Source organism: Perna viridis, chromosome 1 (assembly GCF_037379345.1).
Source record: "Perna viridis isolate PV_CMFRI_1.1 ecotype Kerala chromosome 1, ASM3737934v1, whole genome shotgun sequence".
In the NCBI taxonomy this organism is placed as follows: Eukaryota; Metazoa; Mollusca; class Bivalvia; order Mytilida; family Mytilidae; genus Perna; species Perna viridis.
Window position 1 is genome coordinate 59,148,038 of NC_142445.1, and position 14,349 is coordinate 59,162,386.

General features: G+C 31.5%; 1 protein-coding gene and 1 long non-coding RNA gene across 2 annotated transcripts; both read right to left on the reverse strand.

Moving 5' to 3' along the window:
- Window positions 1-329: 329 nt before the first annotated feature.
- On the reverse strand, window positions 330-10,371 carry LOC148629608 (uncharacterized). Its single transcript, XR_015919362.1, has 3 exons — window positions 10,000-10,371; window positions 2,368-2,445; window positions 330-774 (listed from the first exon to the last, which is right to left on the reverse strand). It is a non-coding gene; the product is annotated as an uncharacterized LOC148629608 (long non-coding RNA).
- Window positions 6,992-8,548, reverse strand: LOC148629609 (uncharacterized). Its single transcript, XM_088554190.1, has 3 exons — window positions 8,288-8,548; window positions 7,573-8,005; window positions 6,992-7,150 (listed from the first exon to the last, which is right to left on the reverse strand). The coding sequence occupies exons 1-2, from the start codon at window positions 8,471-8,473 to the stop codon at window positions 7,715-7,717; spliced, it is 477 nt and encodes a 158-aa protein (XP_088410316.1). The 5' UTR covers window positions 8,474-8,548; the 3' UTR covers window positions 6,992-7,150; window positions 7,573-7,714.
- Window positions 10,372-14,349: the final 3,978 nt, after the last annotated feature.

Consider the following 14,349-nt stretch of genomic DNA (forward strand, 5'->3'; position numbering starts at 1 on the left):
CGTGCTCAACCAGATTATGATGTATTTTGTTGCAAGACCCATTTGTGGCTTCCTATGTATTATAGGTTTGGTGTTGGAAAGTTAAAGCAAGAAACTGTATGATTAAGTAGAATATGCGTCATAGCTACCTGGCAGAATGTATGTTTTATTTAGAATGTCATCTTTTATGTCAAAAAGTTTATTATATCATACCACTGTTTTACCAAAATATACAATGAATGCAATTGTGTTGAATTCTTTTTATATTATTTGTTATATAATAAAATGATTTCGTGATACATTTGTAAAGTCTTTGCTTAAATAACACTCTGTCATCATAGAGCATATAGATTAAACCTGTTAAAAACAACCAAAAAAAAGATTTACAACATAAAATACAATAAAACATTTTGTAATATCCTGATACATGTCTTTTCTGTACAAAAGGCATTTCTTGCAGGGGGTATGACCAATATTAGAAACAATAAGTGGTGATTAAAACAGAGAAGTCATTCGGTATGATGACTTAGTGGATAAGCATATGGAAGTTAACTTAAAAAGCAATCGCCTGGAGAGTTTTATTTCATTCCAACATATACTGTAACACTATGTCCTAGTTCAGTTACAGCCGAGGATCTAACGATGTAGTTTGATAGCTGTTAATACACGAATAAGGTCTGTAATCTGGACATGAGGCCAAGTGAAAATAAAGTTTAAACGTTATTTGTGGAAAATAAGACCAACTTTTGCTTAACTGTGACATCAAATGTAAGCAATTTTCTCGGAAAATAATTTCTGAAAATAAAAATACCCACTATTAGATACCGGGCGTTGTTCAAGATGGTATTACTAGAAATAAGAATCAATGTTTTAGAATAAAAAATAAAATAACGATCACGATAATTTGTTCATGAATCTTGTGGCTATGGTGTATAAAATATGTCTTATATGGTATGAAAGATATGTGTCATTCTAACTTTATTGCGTTTATGTTAATTGTTTTGAAAAATGTATTTTTTTCCTGAAATGTTACAAAAATATTCGATATAATTCAATTTTAGAACAGTTTCATATCCATATAAGTTTGTAGTGAAAAATATTTCTAGTATGTTCTTGAATACAGAAAATCTCGAATTTTAAAAAATTGAACCTGTAAAAAAAACATTTTTCCGACCGATTCAGAATTGTGCACCAAATAGTGGTCAGATATAATATTTAAAAAATCTCAGCAATTTCAATCCATGTTGTTATACCATAGAATACTGATAAAGATGTGTTTTGTCTACTTCATTGTTATTTAAGCAATTAAGATATTTCAAGCTGTGCTTTACGCAGAAAAATTCTTTGAAAATGAAGTGTACTGACGTGTATAGTTTGAAGTATCTAAAATGATATTCAGCATTTTGACACAGATATTTTTAGGAAAAATTATTAAGATTATTTCAGTATTCAGCGTCTAGGAATAATCAAGGAACCAAGATTCTAGCAGAAATTTTTAAAAATGTAATCCAGGGACAAAGATCAGATATGGAAAACAAACACAAATTACAAAGAACAAAGAACATAAAATAACCAAAATAATACATAAAAAGGAATAACAGTTAATGAGCAACTCGGACTCCACCATCGAGGAATGCAACTCTTGCAAGGTCAATATACAAGGTTTTCAAAACGTTTCATTTTTACGTTGCCAAACAGTATTTCTTTTTATTCAAAATTATATCGTACCAAAACAAAGAACATAATATCTTCATGCATATAATAAAATCAGATACATTTTAAATCTTTACTCTAATATAAATGTTCTAATGACGCAGTGATGGAGATTAAACGATTTTACAACCACGATCATCTCTATTTTATGTGTGTTAATGGTAACTTTATAATCCTAGACATCCGTTGCACTGGACAGGTCTGTAATGCATTTTACTATATAAGAAACGTGCTTTGAATTTACGTTTGGTATCTGTGATCACAGTATGCCAAAATTTATATTTTAACCCATTTCGACATTAAACAGAAACATATGCAGCCAGTAGATAAAAGTTAATAAAATGAAATGACCTTACTATCGATATCATACCGAAATAAACTTTTCAACACATATTTAGGAACTGGTCAGTAGTTTTAAAGTTTCAAGATAGAAATTCAGAGAACGAACAGGTGAATGTAGTAACGGAGAAACCGTTAAACGAAAATCGTTTCATCATCTACTCTGTTGATACGGAATATATGACAAAATATTTTTTACCTCAATATATATTCAAAGACAAAGAAATCGTCGTGTATAATGTTCATTTTATAATTTTAGCAAAACTTAAGGGACATGGTAAATGTTTGGTAATGATAAATAAGTTTGGTCTTGCTATTTATTCAACAAAGCTTCACCTGATATTTCACCTATTGTTGTCATCATCTGTCACCTGAGTTAGCAGCTGGTGAAACAATGGGGCACATGTTGTTTACCTGGATGATAACAATAGTAGACATTACCATATTTACTTTGAAAAGTAATTTATAAAAGTATTAATATTATTATTCTATAAGACCATATTGATTTGATATATTTGTAGCTTAATCTAATAATCAGGTATTATACCAACAATTTTGGTAAGTTTATTATTTTGAAATATATATTCGACACACCTTGTAGAAACTTGGAATACAATTTTGGTGGTAAAGTACTATCCTGAAAACATGCGTTTTGACAGGTCTTATGCGATATAAAACTGGGGAGAAAAACAATGAATATCATCGAAACAATTTTTCCCATCCCTGTCTAGTCTTTATCTCTGGGTTACATTCTTTTGAATCATTTAAAAAATGTTCTTCACCAAATCTGAGCTGCATTATAGTGGGTGAAGTAAGTTTTTCTTGAAGTATGTAATGTAATTCAACACGAAATCGTTTCGCAAAATATTTTCGACGTTTCTATTTGATTATTATTTACATACTAGTAGGTTGATTACTTTTTACAAACATGTAAATGATGAAAGATTCCTCCTTATCGTACTCTCGAATGTAATGGAGTTAATTCAACTCTTGGACGAAGTGAATGCATGTCAGTCTTAAAAATATCCAATACCATTGTAGATCCTGTTTTTTCCCTTTCAGACAGATCAACAAATATATTAGATTTCCAAACATAAGTATCACTTTTTCTTATAATCAGCATTTTTGATGACATTCAGCCTGAACTTAAAGAAAGTCAACAATTACTAAGTCAATATAAGAATGTTACAAAGTATAGATTGTACAAATATTGGTCGTATTTAGGTTGAACTATTGTTGATCTTTCGCTAAATATAGAAAAGCTTAACTGAAATTTTATCAGACCTCCTGCAAGTTTGTAGAAGTTTAAGAAACTTTTGATAGTATAAATACGTTTTTGACATTGGCCATGTTGTAAATATAAACATAAATTACATTTTCTCCGGTAATTTTCCAAAAGAATATACTTTCCTTTTGTGCCAAATAATTTTATTTTACCAGCACGGATTCCGATAGTTTCAGATACATTTCAGCCTCACAGCATAAATGTTCGCCATTAAAATTTGAATGTAAAAAAAAGATGTTTTGAGGATAGAAATGAGGAAATGTATCAAACATTGAGTGTTTAATGCGACAATAGAAGAGTTTATTTTATAAGAATAATCCATTCAAAAGTGAAAAAAGTGGTAAAATCTCGGGTTTCACATTTTTTACACAAAACACCCAAAAGAGAGTGTTTTTAGGGAAGTTTCATAAGACTGTAAGTTGCAAAATAGGCTTTTTGAAGAGTTATCAAGGGAACAAAATTCTAGCAGTAATAAAAAATAATGTTATCCAGGGACAAAGACCAGACATGGAAAACAGACTAACACAAAAAAGAACATAAAGAAAGTAAAATAATACGTACAGAGTAACAAAAGTAAATGAGCAACTTGGACTCCTCCAAAAACTGGGAGCATCGACCAAGTGCACCGGTAGTGTAAGCGTCCTCTGTTTTTTTTTTCTAGAAACACTCACCGAGTTGTTTTATAGAAAGTTTAGTCCGGAGTAGACGAAAGAGGAAAGGAAAACTATGACACCTTAAACAAATCAGTTTTCATGGTGCAGATGGAAACAAATAATGAAAGATTTTGAAATATATATTTATACAACCAAAAAAAAGTGAATGATATGGTTTTTTAATTTTCTTTCCTGAATAAAATGCCATATTGATATATTTTACATAGTACTATAGTGTGTAAAGAAATGTTTCCTGGCGTATTTAAGGTATTTCACTCCAAAATCTTGTTAAAATTGTGTATTGGACCTGCCTGATTCCTACAATGAGTTCGTCAAGATCTTATATGTGATATGAATTTATGAGGAATTCTTAATTACTTTAGTGTTTCAATACAACTAGAAAATACTCCTGGCACTCATAATTTTCCTGACATCAATCATCTGTAACTGGTTTAAAAGAGAACTTAAGTAGCGGAGTGCATCAAATCAACTTGTAAATGATTCAACTTTCTTTCTCATTGTAGAACTGCGCTTTAAAATGTAAAGGGGATAACTCTGATCTGGAACTAACTGAATATATATATATATATACGGGTCTGAAAAATTCCCAACGATGTCGTTCCCTCCGCGGGACTCGAACTCATACCGCTGTGACATCTATGGCAACACCGCCTGCACTAAGTCCAGCGCCCTAGACCACTCGGCCAGCTAGGCTATATAAAAATATAGTTTTCTCTGGCCGGGTGATTCCTCCTCGTAGGATTAATCTAGGGCTGTAACTTAGTACACGATGTATGGTAGTACGGGACAGTTCATCTAGGTGTTATTATGTAGGAGAGAGGATCAAATTAATGATGCATTTCACAACAAATCAATATTATACAACGTCTCAGAATGTAACGACTCTATTCTCTACACTGCTCCATCGGATCAAATTGATACAGGGAAGATAACGTAAACTTATAGAAGGGTCTGAAAAATTCCCTCCGCGGGACTCGAACTCATACCACTGTGACATCTATGGCAACACCACCTGCACTAAGTCCAGCGCCCTAGACCACTCGGCCAGCTAGGCTATATAAAAATATAGCTTTCGCTGGCCGGGTGATTCCTCCTCACATTCTGAGACGTTGTATAATATTGATTTGTTGTGACATGCATCATTAATTTGATCCTCTATCTTACATAATAACACCTAGATGAACTGTCCCGTACTACCATACATCGTGTACTAAGTTACAGCCCTAGATTAATCCTACGAGGAGGAATCACCCGGCCAGCGAAAGCTATATTTTTATATAGCCTAGCTGGCCGAGTGGTCTAGGGCGCTGGACTTAGTGCAGGCGGTGTTGCCATAGATTTCACAGCGGTATGAGTTCGAGTCCCGCGGAGGGAATATATATCAGCCTTGAAAGAATCTCGCATTTTATCCCATATGACTGCAGATCCTGCCTATCTTTTACAATTACCTGTACTTAATTAGTTTAGCAGTTCTTTGAAAATAAACATGGAATCATTTCTGGTTAATTTGCAAACATTTCTTGAATGTCTAACCAGGAACAAGTCATAAATTGAAAAAGAAATATTTGCATCACTTGTTCCTCATAATCAGCATTTAAAACGGCAAACAATCTAAACTTTTTAATATCACTCAAACTAAAGTACATTAGTGGTTTGTTATTTCCCTTGTTTGTTAAAGTCAACATTAGATTGTTACGTAGCATGAGGAGTTTGGCAAAATTCTGGTTGAATTTCTGCTGATCTTTCGGTAAATATAGAAAAGCTTAACTGAATTTTTATCAGACCTCCTGCAAGTGTGTCAATATAAAACTGTTTGAATACGATTTGGAAACAGTTGATAGTCAAAATGGACCATTTTAATATTTATGTATTACTTTATCCTTGTATTTTTTGTTTAGTTTTCCAAAAAGACAAATGCCTTTGTTTTCACCAAACATTTAATTCAACCTACATCAATGCCGATAATTTCAGAGAAACTTCACCGTAAAGGCATAAGCGTTTGTCATGATAATGTTTTCCCAAAGAAAAATGTTTCAGTGATACATATACGAAAAGTAAATGCTAATTCTGATTGTTTACCGAAAAAGAAAGGAGTATCGAGATAAAATTTTCCTTCAAAAGTGAACAGGTCGTAACATGTCGGAATTCCCATTGTATATAGAAAAGCACATAACATCGAGGTAGTTGTTTGTGGAATTTTCATACGTTTTTTTTTTTTATTTATTTTAAGACGGGGTTTTTGCAGAAATGATTATGTAATAATTGGTAACACTTTACAAAAGAAAAGGAAGAAAAACCGAATTCCCATATTGATATATCTCACATAAAAAAACCTGACATGCCGGAAGATTTTACTTTATGAAACAAATTTTCAACATCTACTTATGAGTATATAGTAATAACTGGATATTATGCCAGTACCGTACCAGTCTAATGAGTATTGAAGCTATACAGAATCTTTATCTTAATTAAGTTAATAGAGGTATGAAAATCAATGCGAGTAGACCATGTTTAGAACGATAAACGATAAACATATTACATGTTTTTGAAACCAGTAATTTTGAATAGTGTTTAAATGATATGTTTGTAATCACGAATTTGATATTTTTTTTGAAAGAATGCCTTATAAATATAGAGTGTTATTTTGAGATATTTGCTATATATATGAAAGGACTGTCACATTTAAAAAGTATAAAAAGGCATAATCAAGATACTTAGAAGGAACAGTACAACTCATACATAAAACATGCACAAAATAAGAACACTGGTTTGATAGGAAAACAATCCAAGGGTAATAGTATATGTCCCAATATATGAAGTATTTTAGCATTTTTTTTATTTTTGTAATGTTTTACTTTTTTGGGGGGGAACTGTCTCTTTACCATGAGAATTAAGAATATGAATATAGTCATATAAGGGTTCATATGCTGGATGCTGGAAGAAGCTGAACACAGTTGACTTTACTTAGTCATATATTTAAGGATTAATAAGTCAATCGGTCTATATTTTATTGATTTATTTTCACTTTGTCAATATATAAGTCATTGCTCAATATGGGTAATAGTCTTTGAAAGATCACAATAGTTTTTGTATCCGTTTGTTATAATGTTCCTTTCTCTTTGAATTTCCACTTTATAAGCCTGTTGTTTCTTCAAGGCTCCTATAAAAGAAAGACTCAAACTTAGAACACATATATTCATATTAGTTATTTAGAAATAAAAAAGTCATTTGCACTTCATAGTTTAAACAGTCTGTTATTGTAGTAAATGTACTTTTTATGTATTTTTGTATTTGTATAACGAAGCATTCACTACAATTCATGAATAAATCTACTTATCAACACTAAAGCTTTGTTAAAAGGGTAATGTTTTATAGCTGTTACTCGCAAACAACATGGATTAAATTTCAGATTTAGCGTACTCTTATTTTTAAGAAACAAAACTAGCCCTTCCATTCCAAAAGTACAGTTGACTAACCAATGCGCATTTGTTCTTATTACTTGTTTATTATTACTTATACGACTTTATTCATTAAAAATCACATCTTATTACTTCTTAATTATTTTTTTTTTATTTTACTTACTTTTTGTTTGTTTTCACTTGTCACTTTCACCTTTTGTCCTTGCGTGGAATGAATATTTATTTATTAACTCCGTCGAGTCAACGCTTCATTGAGACAGATTTGCGGCATCATTTCTGTTTAACTGAATATTTAAGCATGACTGTCATTCTCCACAACCCGAGTCATCTGAATCCTGATAGGAATAGCGCTTGTTTGAAAGTAGTCCTTTTACATTAGTCTCATCCTCAGAAAGGCAGCTACCATATCCGCTTCCAATTGATAACGACGAGACAGTTTTGTTTAATTGACATGTACTATTTTTAAGATTGTAATTACTGTCATCTAAAGACTCCTTACTGACCCCATACAATCTCTTGTTCTTGAGTTCTTCTATTGATTCATTCAAGGTAAGAAGCTGCTTCATGAGTGAAAGGTCCTGGTCCACGAGAGAGGCCTGTGAAAATAATAGTCGTATATTTAGATAAAAGAGTTGTTGTAGGTCATTGTGCTTGAATGATTAACACATGATGATATCAATATCACACATCCTATATATACAGTATCCAAAATGTCTATCATTATGCATAAAATTGAAGAGAAATACAATATTCATAAAACAAACAAAAACTACTCAACTTTTTTTCTACGATTTCCCATTATACTTATCTTGGCCTAAAGTACTAAATGAATGGACAACTCTACAAACTTAACTACTTAATCGCATTAGAAAACTTACCATTTCAGAACGCAATTTATCCATTGCTAAAGACAAGGAGGTCGGTTTATTTTGTATTGATGATTGTTGCATTTTCGTCTTGAATTGTTCTGTAGCTTCTACGCGGTTAAGGTAGAAGGATCTGCAGTTGTTTTGTAACTCCACTGATTCTTCGTATCTGTTTAATGCTGAGTCTGACATTTCCATAGCTTTAGTAGCTTGATGATTATTCCCAGAGAATACACGTAGCGTCCAAATCAGTACTGGTATGTGTGTATAAAGTGTTACAACGCTATTTATATTACTGCCATCAATATTGCAAATTTCATTGGTCCAGATACGTACAAAGTGGGTTGGACTTAATGCAAGAATAACTTTGAATAAATCGTTTCGGTAGTATATGTAGATAGTTACCTCATGATAATATCAACGTAATCGTTACGATTAATAAAATTTGTGAGGTATCGTATCAGTATATACGCAACTGTTGTGCAAATATAAAGATTTAAAGTCAATGCATACAGTGTTATATATTCTGCTGTATCAAAAGGAAAACTTTCATTTCAAAAAGAGAAAATCAGCAACAAACTAAGTTTTGTTTGACATTAAGAAACTTTTGCAGAGTTTTGATGTTAGGTTTATCAGTATGTTGGAATGTGAATTTTTATCTGTACTTTGAGAAGCAATTTCAGTTTTACATCCACATGCCAATATCTTATATTGAATTTATATTCAAACTTATATCCTACATCTGTAACTATTTGTTAGTGCAATATCGATTAATTAACGTGAAATAGATCATTTAGACAGAATTTGTTTTTCTTCAGAGAAAATATGAGTTATATTTTAAATAATTTTTAGATAGGGAGTACATACTGGCTACTTAAAAACGGTCTATTTGGTTTGAGGCTTTATACCTTTCTTTTCAAAGTCATCTTATGCAGTTTGATACATGCATAACATTTACCAGTTATAAGCATATTGGTCTCTGATCGTGAGGTTTGTGTCTTCCTCTCACTATATGAAAGCTAAGTGTGTTATTTATTATCACACAAAAACATGTTTACAAACGAACATTTTAATAATCAAAAGACTGTAATTCAGAGACAGAGACCAGAAATTGAAAATAGACATACACAATAACGAACATAAAGTAACTAACATCATATATACAAAGTAACAAAAGCAAATGAGCAACCCGGACTGGGAGCATGGACCAGGTGCACCTTTAGGGTAAGCGTCCTCTGCTTTTTTAAAAACACCCGCAGAGTTGTTCATAAAAAGTAACGACAATTACCTTGTTAATTTGTATGCAATTATGATAACAACATCAAACAATGAAAAGGACTTTGTAAGTCATTTAAGTCTTTATACAGCGGTGATAATAATTGTATTTACCCAACACTATATAAAACACAATTTATAATACCTTTATAATACATGTTTGTCTTCTTTTCAAAACGGATTTAATAGAAAAAGTAAAGTTTGAAACGAATTAAACAACAAGTACAAATTTATTCTAATGAACCCTTCTCCTAGTATCCACGCATAGATAAATAAACCTTCACATATATTTATAAGCAGTATCGAAATTGTCAAATCAATCAAACTTGATAAAAAAAAATATTGGCATTTATCTTTTTTGGCCATTCTTTATTATGTATCGACAAATATCTGATTTTATACCAAAGATAGTAAGTGTCTGGTAAGATAGTGAATGGTCGTCTACTTACTTTTATTCGGGGAATGTGTCTTTCTTTACGTTAATACTCCAGTTAGTAAAAAAGTTCTAAACCTGGACCAAGAAATGACATGCAGTAAAATAGGTTTGAACAGTATGCCATATAGGTCAGATTGCATATTTGGGACTAAAAATAGCAATAAATAACAATAAAAGAATGTAATAAGATCCCTATGAAGAAATTTGAAGTATGTAATTTTACTAAGTCCTGTATCATTATATATTTCTATGTTACTCTGTATAAAAGAAATTAAGTATGCCCTTGGGTTGACATATTACAGTTCACATATGATCCAACATTCTTTATGCAGATGTTATTTGGTATGTAATATCAGGAGCGTTTGGTTCACCAGGATTTGAGCTATATCTTTAGACGAAGATCGCAAGGTATCTGTTTGCTTGAGTTGGCACATAAAAGAATAAAACATAATTGTGCGTACATATTTGATATGAACAACGAAAATAACGACGGTTGTAGAAATGCAAAATACCTACAAGTCAAACGTAAATGCATGAACAGTTAGTCTACAAAATCCAAACAAATAATAACGACTTATAGATCTGGAGTTCTCTTGCAATATTGAATTCACAAATAGATAAGACCATGTGCCATGTTGTGCGTACAAAGCATGCTAAAAAAAACATAACGTTCCTCATGTCATGTACACTTTTATTGGGATGAAGGAAACTATGGCAAGTGAAACAGCACTTTTTTAAAAAAAAATCAGACAAGAGATGATTCATACATTTCAAAACCAACCAAATTCACCAAATTTGTTTGTTTGCACTTGATCTGTGTTTCTAGAAAAGCAGAGGACGTTTACCCTACCGGTGCACCTGGTCCATACTCCCAGTTTTTTAGTGGAGTCTGAGTTGCTCATTTACGTTTGTTTCTTTGTATGTATTATTTTGGTTATTTCATGTTCTTTGTTATGTGTGACTATTTACCTTGTCTGGTCTTTACCCTGGATTACATTCTTTTAATTTCCGCTAGAATCTCAGTTACCTCGATTACTTTTCAGAAATAATTTATATAGATAGGGTAGATAATTAGCATTTTGCAATGTTCATGATTTGGTTGGCCTACATCGGCGATGAATGTAGGAATGTCTCCAAACTGAAAATATGTAAACAGCTGCATACAAATGTGGCGTATGAAAATAGAAAATTCGTCATTTACTTAGTGGATTTTTCTTTACCATCAATCCATTTTACCATTGACAGTGACTGACTTTTACAAATTGATACACATTTTTATTGTGATGTAAAGACAGTCTTCATAATTGTTCTTTTTATTTTTTATCACATGAGCATTTTGCATCATTATTTTTGAATATCATCTTTTGCATATATAGTAAAGGAAATACAAATAATTTTTCAATTAAATTTGCTAAATTCATGCGCTTTTGTAATTAAGGCTGCCAAAGAGCTGTTGAGTGCAGACACTGCCTATGGTACAGGTGACTCATGGTGTAGAATAACCCACCGAACAAACAATGTTATTCGATTTTAAAATGCTATATTTTTAGTGAACATTAGTTGTTTTTTTATTCATATCTATACTTATGAGAAAGTCATACATTTATCTCCCAATAAAACAAACCAAATCAAATCAAATCAAGAACGATTACTCTTACAAAGTACTCATTTCATATACAATCTATATAAATTTTATCTCAAAAGCGCAACCCCAAAATGAAAAACCAAGATTGGTTATGTGGTCTGTATCTAATTCTGATTAAGAAATAAAAGTAACTTTGATGGGTTTTTGACATGCTTGAGTTATCTCTGTCTGATTTTTGTAAACACTGCACTGTTACTTAAAAATACATCTCTATCTCTTCTCGAAACTATCAAATATTATATCTATTGTACTTAACTAACTCTCCTACTACTAAATGAATGTACGCATCTTATTACTTTATATGGTATTAAAACGAAAACAATAAGTTCTCTGTGTAATCATTGTTACGTCAATAATCCTAATTTAGGTGTAGTTAAATAGTTGATTTTTTACTTTTTTTCTATTTCTTTTGTAATTGCAATTGTTTATATATGATGAAAAAAGATGACGTAAATTATGGTTGGAATGTATTTTGATACAATCATATGCGTTGTTCAATCATTATAAAAACAACGTTGAAATATAATACAATTTACACACAAAAAACAATCCACCTCGTCATTAGATTTTGTCGGCCTTTTTACATCATCATGTTTGATTAAAAGTAAGCTATTTTCAGCCACCTTTTGAAGTGTATCAATCTTATTAGAGAAGATTAAGTCAATTCAAATAATCATTTATAGTTCAAAATGTTATATGAATCTGTTTTCGCTCACGTAAAGAAATTTCAATTTAAATGACAGATTTGATGGGCCATTATTCTTCTAAGCATTGAAATTTTCTGTATATTGCCACTGTTACATCAGTAATCTGTCTTTTGGATGTATTATTGACGCATTTCAAACATGTACCGTTTATTTAGCTTAATTTTGAACGAAAATTTCCTCTCTTTTTACATGTAGCTAAAAATGACAAAGTTCAACGAAACAGGAAGTTAATATTACACAAAATGGCTTGCAACATAAGCCTCCTGTATATAAGTCACACACCAAATTTGAAATGAATCCAACCATTTCGAGCTGAGATAATCGTGACATAACCTCGACCGACAGTCGAGTGGACAAAGTCATTTCAATTTACCACCCGCTCGTTACCTGAAGCATACAAGTTTTGGTTAAAAATTTAAGTACATATCTAAAATGTGCAAAAAGGAAACAGAGGCGTTCAACATACCCAACGAAAACGAAGTAAATATTATCACATAGTATATAATACTGAAGATAAGTGAAAACACAAACAAAAAAAACCTGGAGTGATTGCAATATGACCCTTAACAAATACTTATTTAAGTTGACGTTTTTCAAAAGCAGAAATAGAAGTTACCAATAATGTTGAAAAAATACACATGTTTTGTTTGAATTTATATCATGCTTTTGGTGTCATGATCGTAAAAGAATAGTTCTAAAATGAACTAAGGATATCTTGTGGCTGAAATTACATACTGATGTTTACAACAACATATCAGCTTGGACAGAATCAATTTGTAAATATAAACATGTAATAATATGATCTTAGTATTTATTTGAGCTGAAGTAAATCCTAATTGAAACATGATATTTGCAAGTCTTTGAAACATATTTTTGCCCGCTAAATAAATAGAGCAATTGATTCTTTTTTAAAACAAAAACTATCAATATATTTAGTAACTCTAATGTTAAGTGAGTGTGATTGTACTTCTGGCAAATATGATCCATCAGAGAAAACATTTTGTTTTTAAAATGATACAAAACACCAAATATCAAAATTTAAATGAAATCGACGTATAACACAACTGTTTTGAATTAAACTGTGAAAGCTGGATTGGAAAATTTGATTAAAAAATACATTTTATAGGTCCAAGTTAACAAAGCGTTAAAATTCACTGTCATTTTTGTACATTTTATCGTTCCTTGGAATTTGGAACATATTTTTATTATATTTATCTTTGCCAGCCCCCATTTTCGTAAACATTGGGACTTGCACATTTAACTGTTAGGGTTTTTACGTTTATGCATTAAGGGGTTATGCTTACTTAATAGCTACCATTTACATTATATCTTTGCTTTGACAGATTTGTGCGTACAAAAGATTATTATGGAAACTTCCTTTGACCAGTTGGCCTTATAGAAAGTATAATTAGGTTTTCATTTCACTCATATTTAAACATATATTTATTTATGTATGAACTATTTTATGCGTAGGTGTTCATGTACATTCATTTAAATGACGTTATTATAAGTGGTAGTTGCGCCGGGTTTTGATCAAGTAATTAGCCAAAGTTAGGGGCTGCCGACCGAGGAGGATTCTGCTGACAATTCATTGGATCTAAATAAGGCGGGAAACACCGCAAGATGGCATACCGCGTCAGTCTCTCGAGCTGACAATATCTCGAAGAGACCAAACAAAGAACCCACTACCAGTTCTGATTGCAAAGCCAGGTACATGAAATAAAGTTTCGTAATATGCAGAACCATTTATGAAGTAAAGATCAGGTAAAACCTTTTTCAAGAAATAATACTTGAGAAGAATCCCTTTTGAATATCCTTTTCACCAAAGAAAAATTATGGTGGATATTTTCTTCCGTTTTGACCACACCAAGTTCTATTTAAAGATAATTTTGAAGAGAATCAGACCTTTTGAATAGCGGAAGTGTAAACTATGTTTGATTTTAATGGAGATGCGATATCCCACAACACTGACGACCTCCCTTATATAAAGGAAAAGTTACATATATTTTGG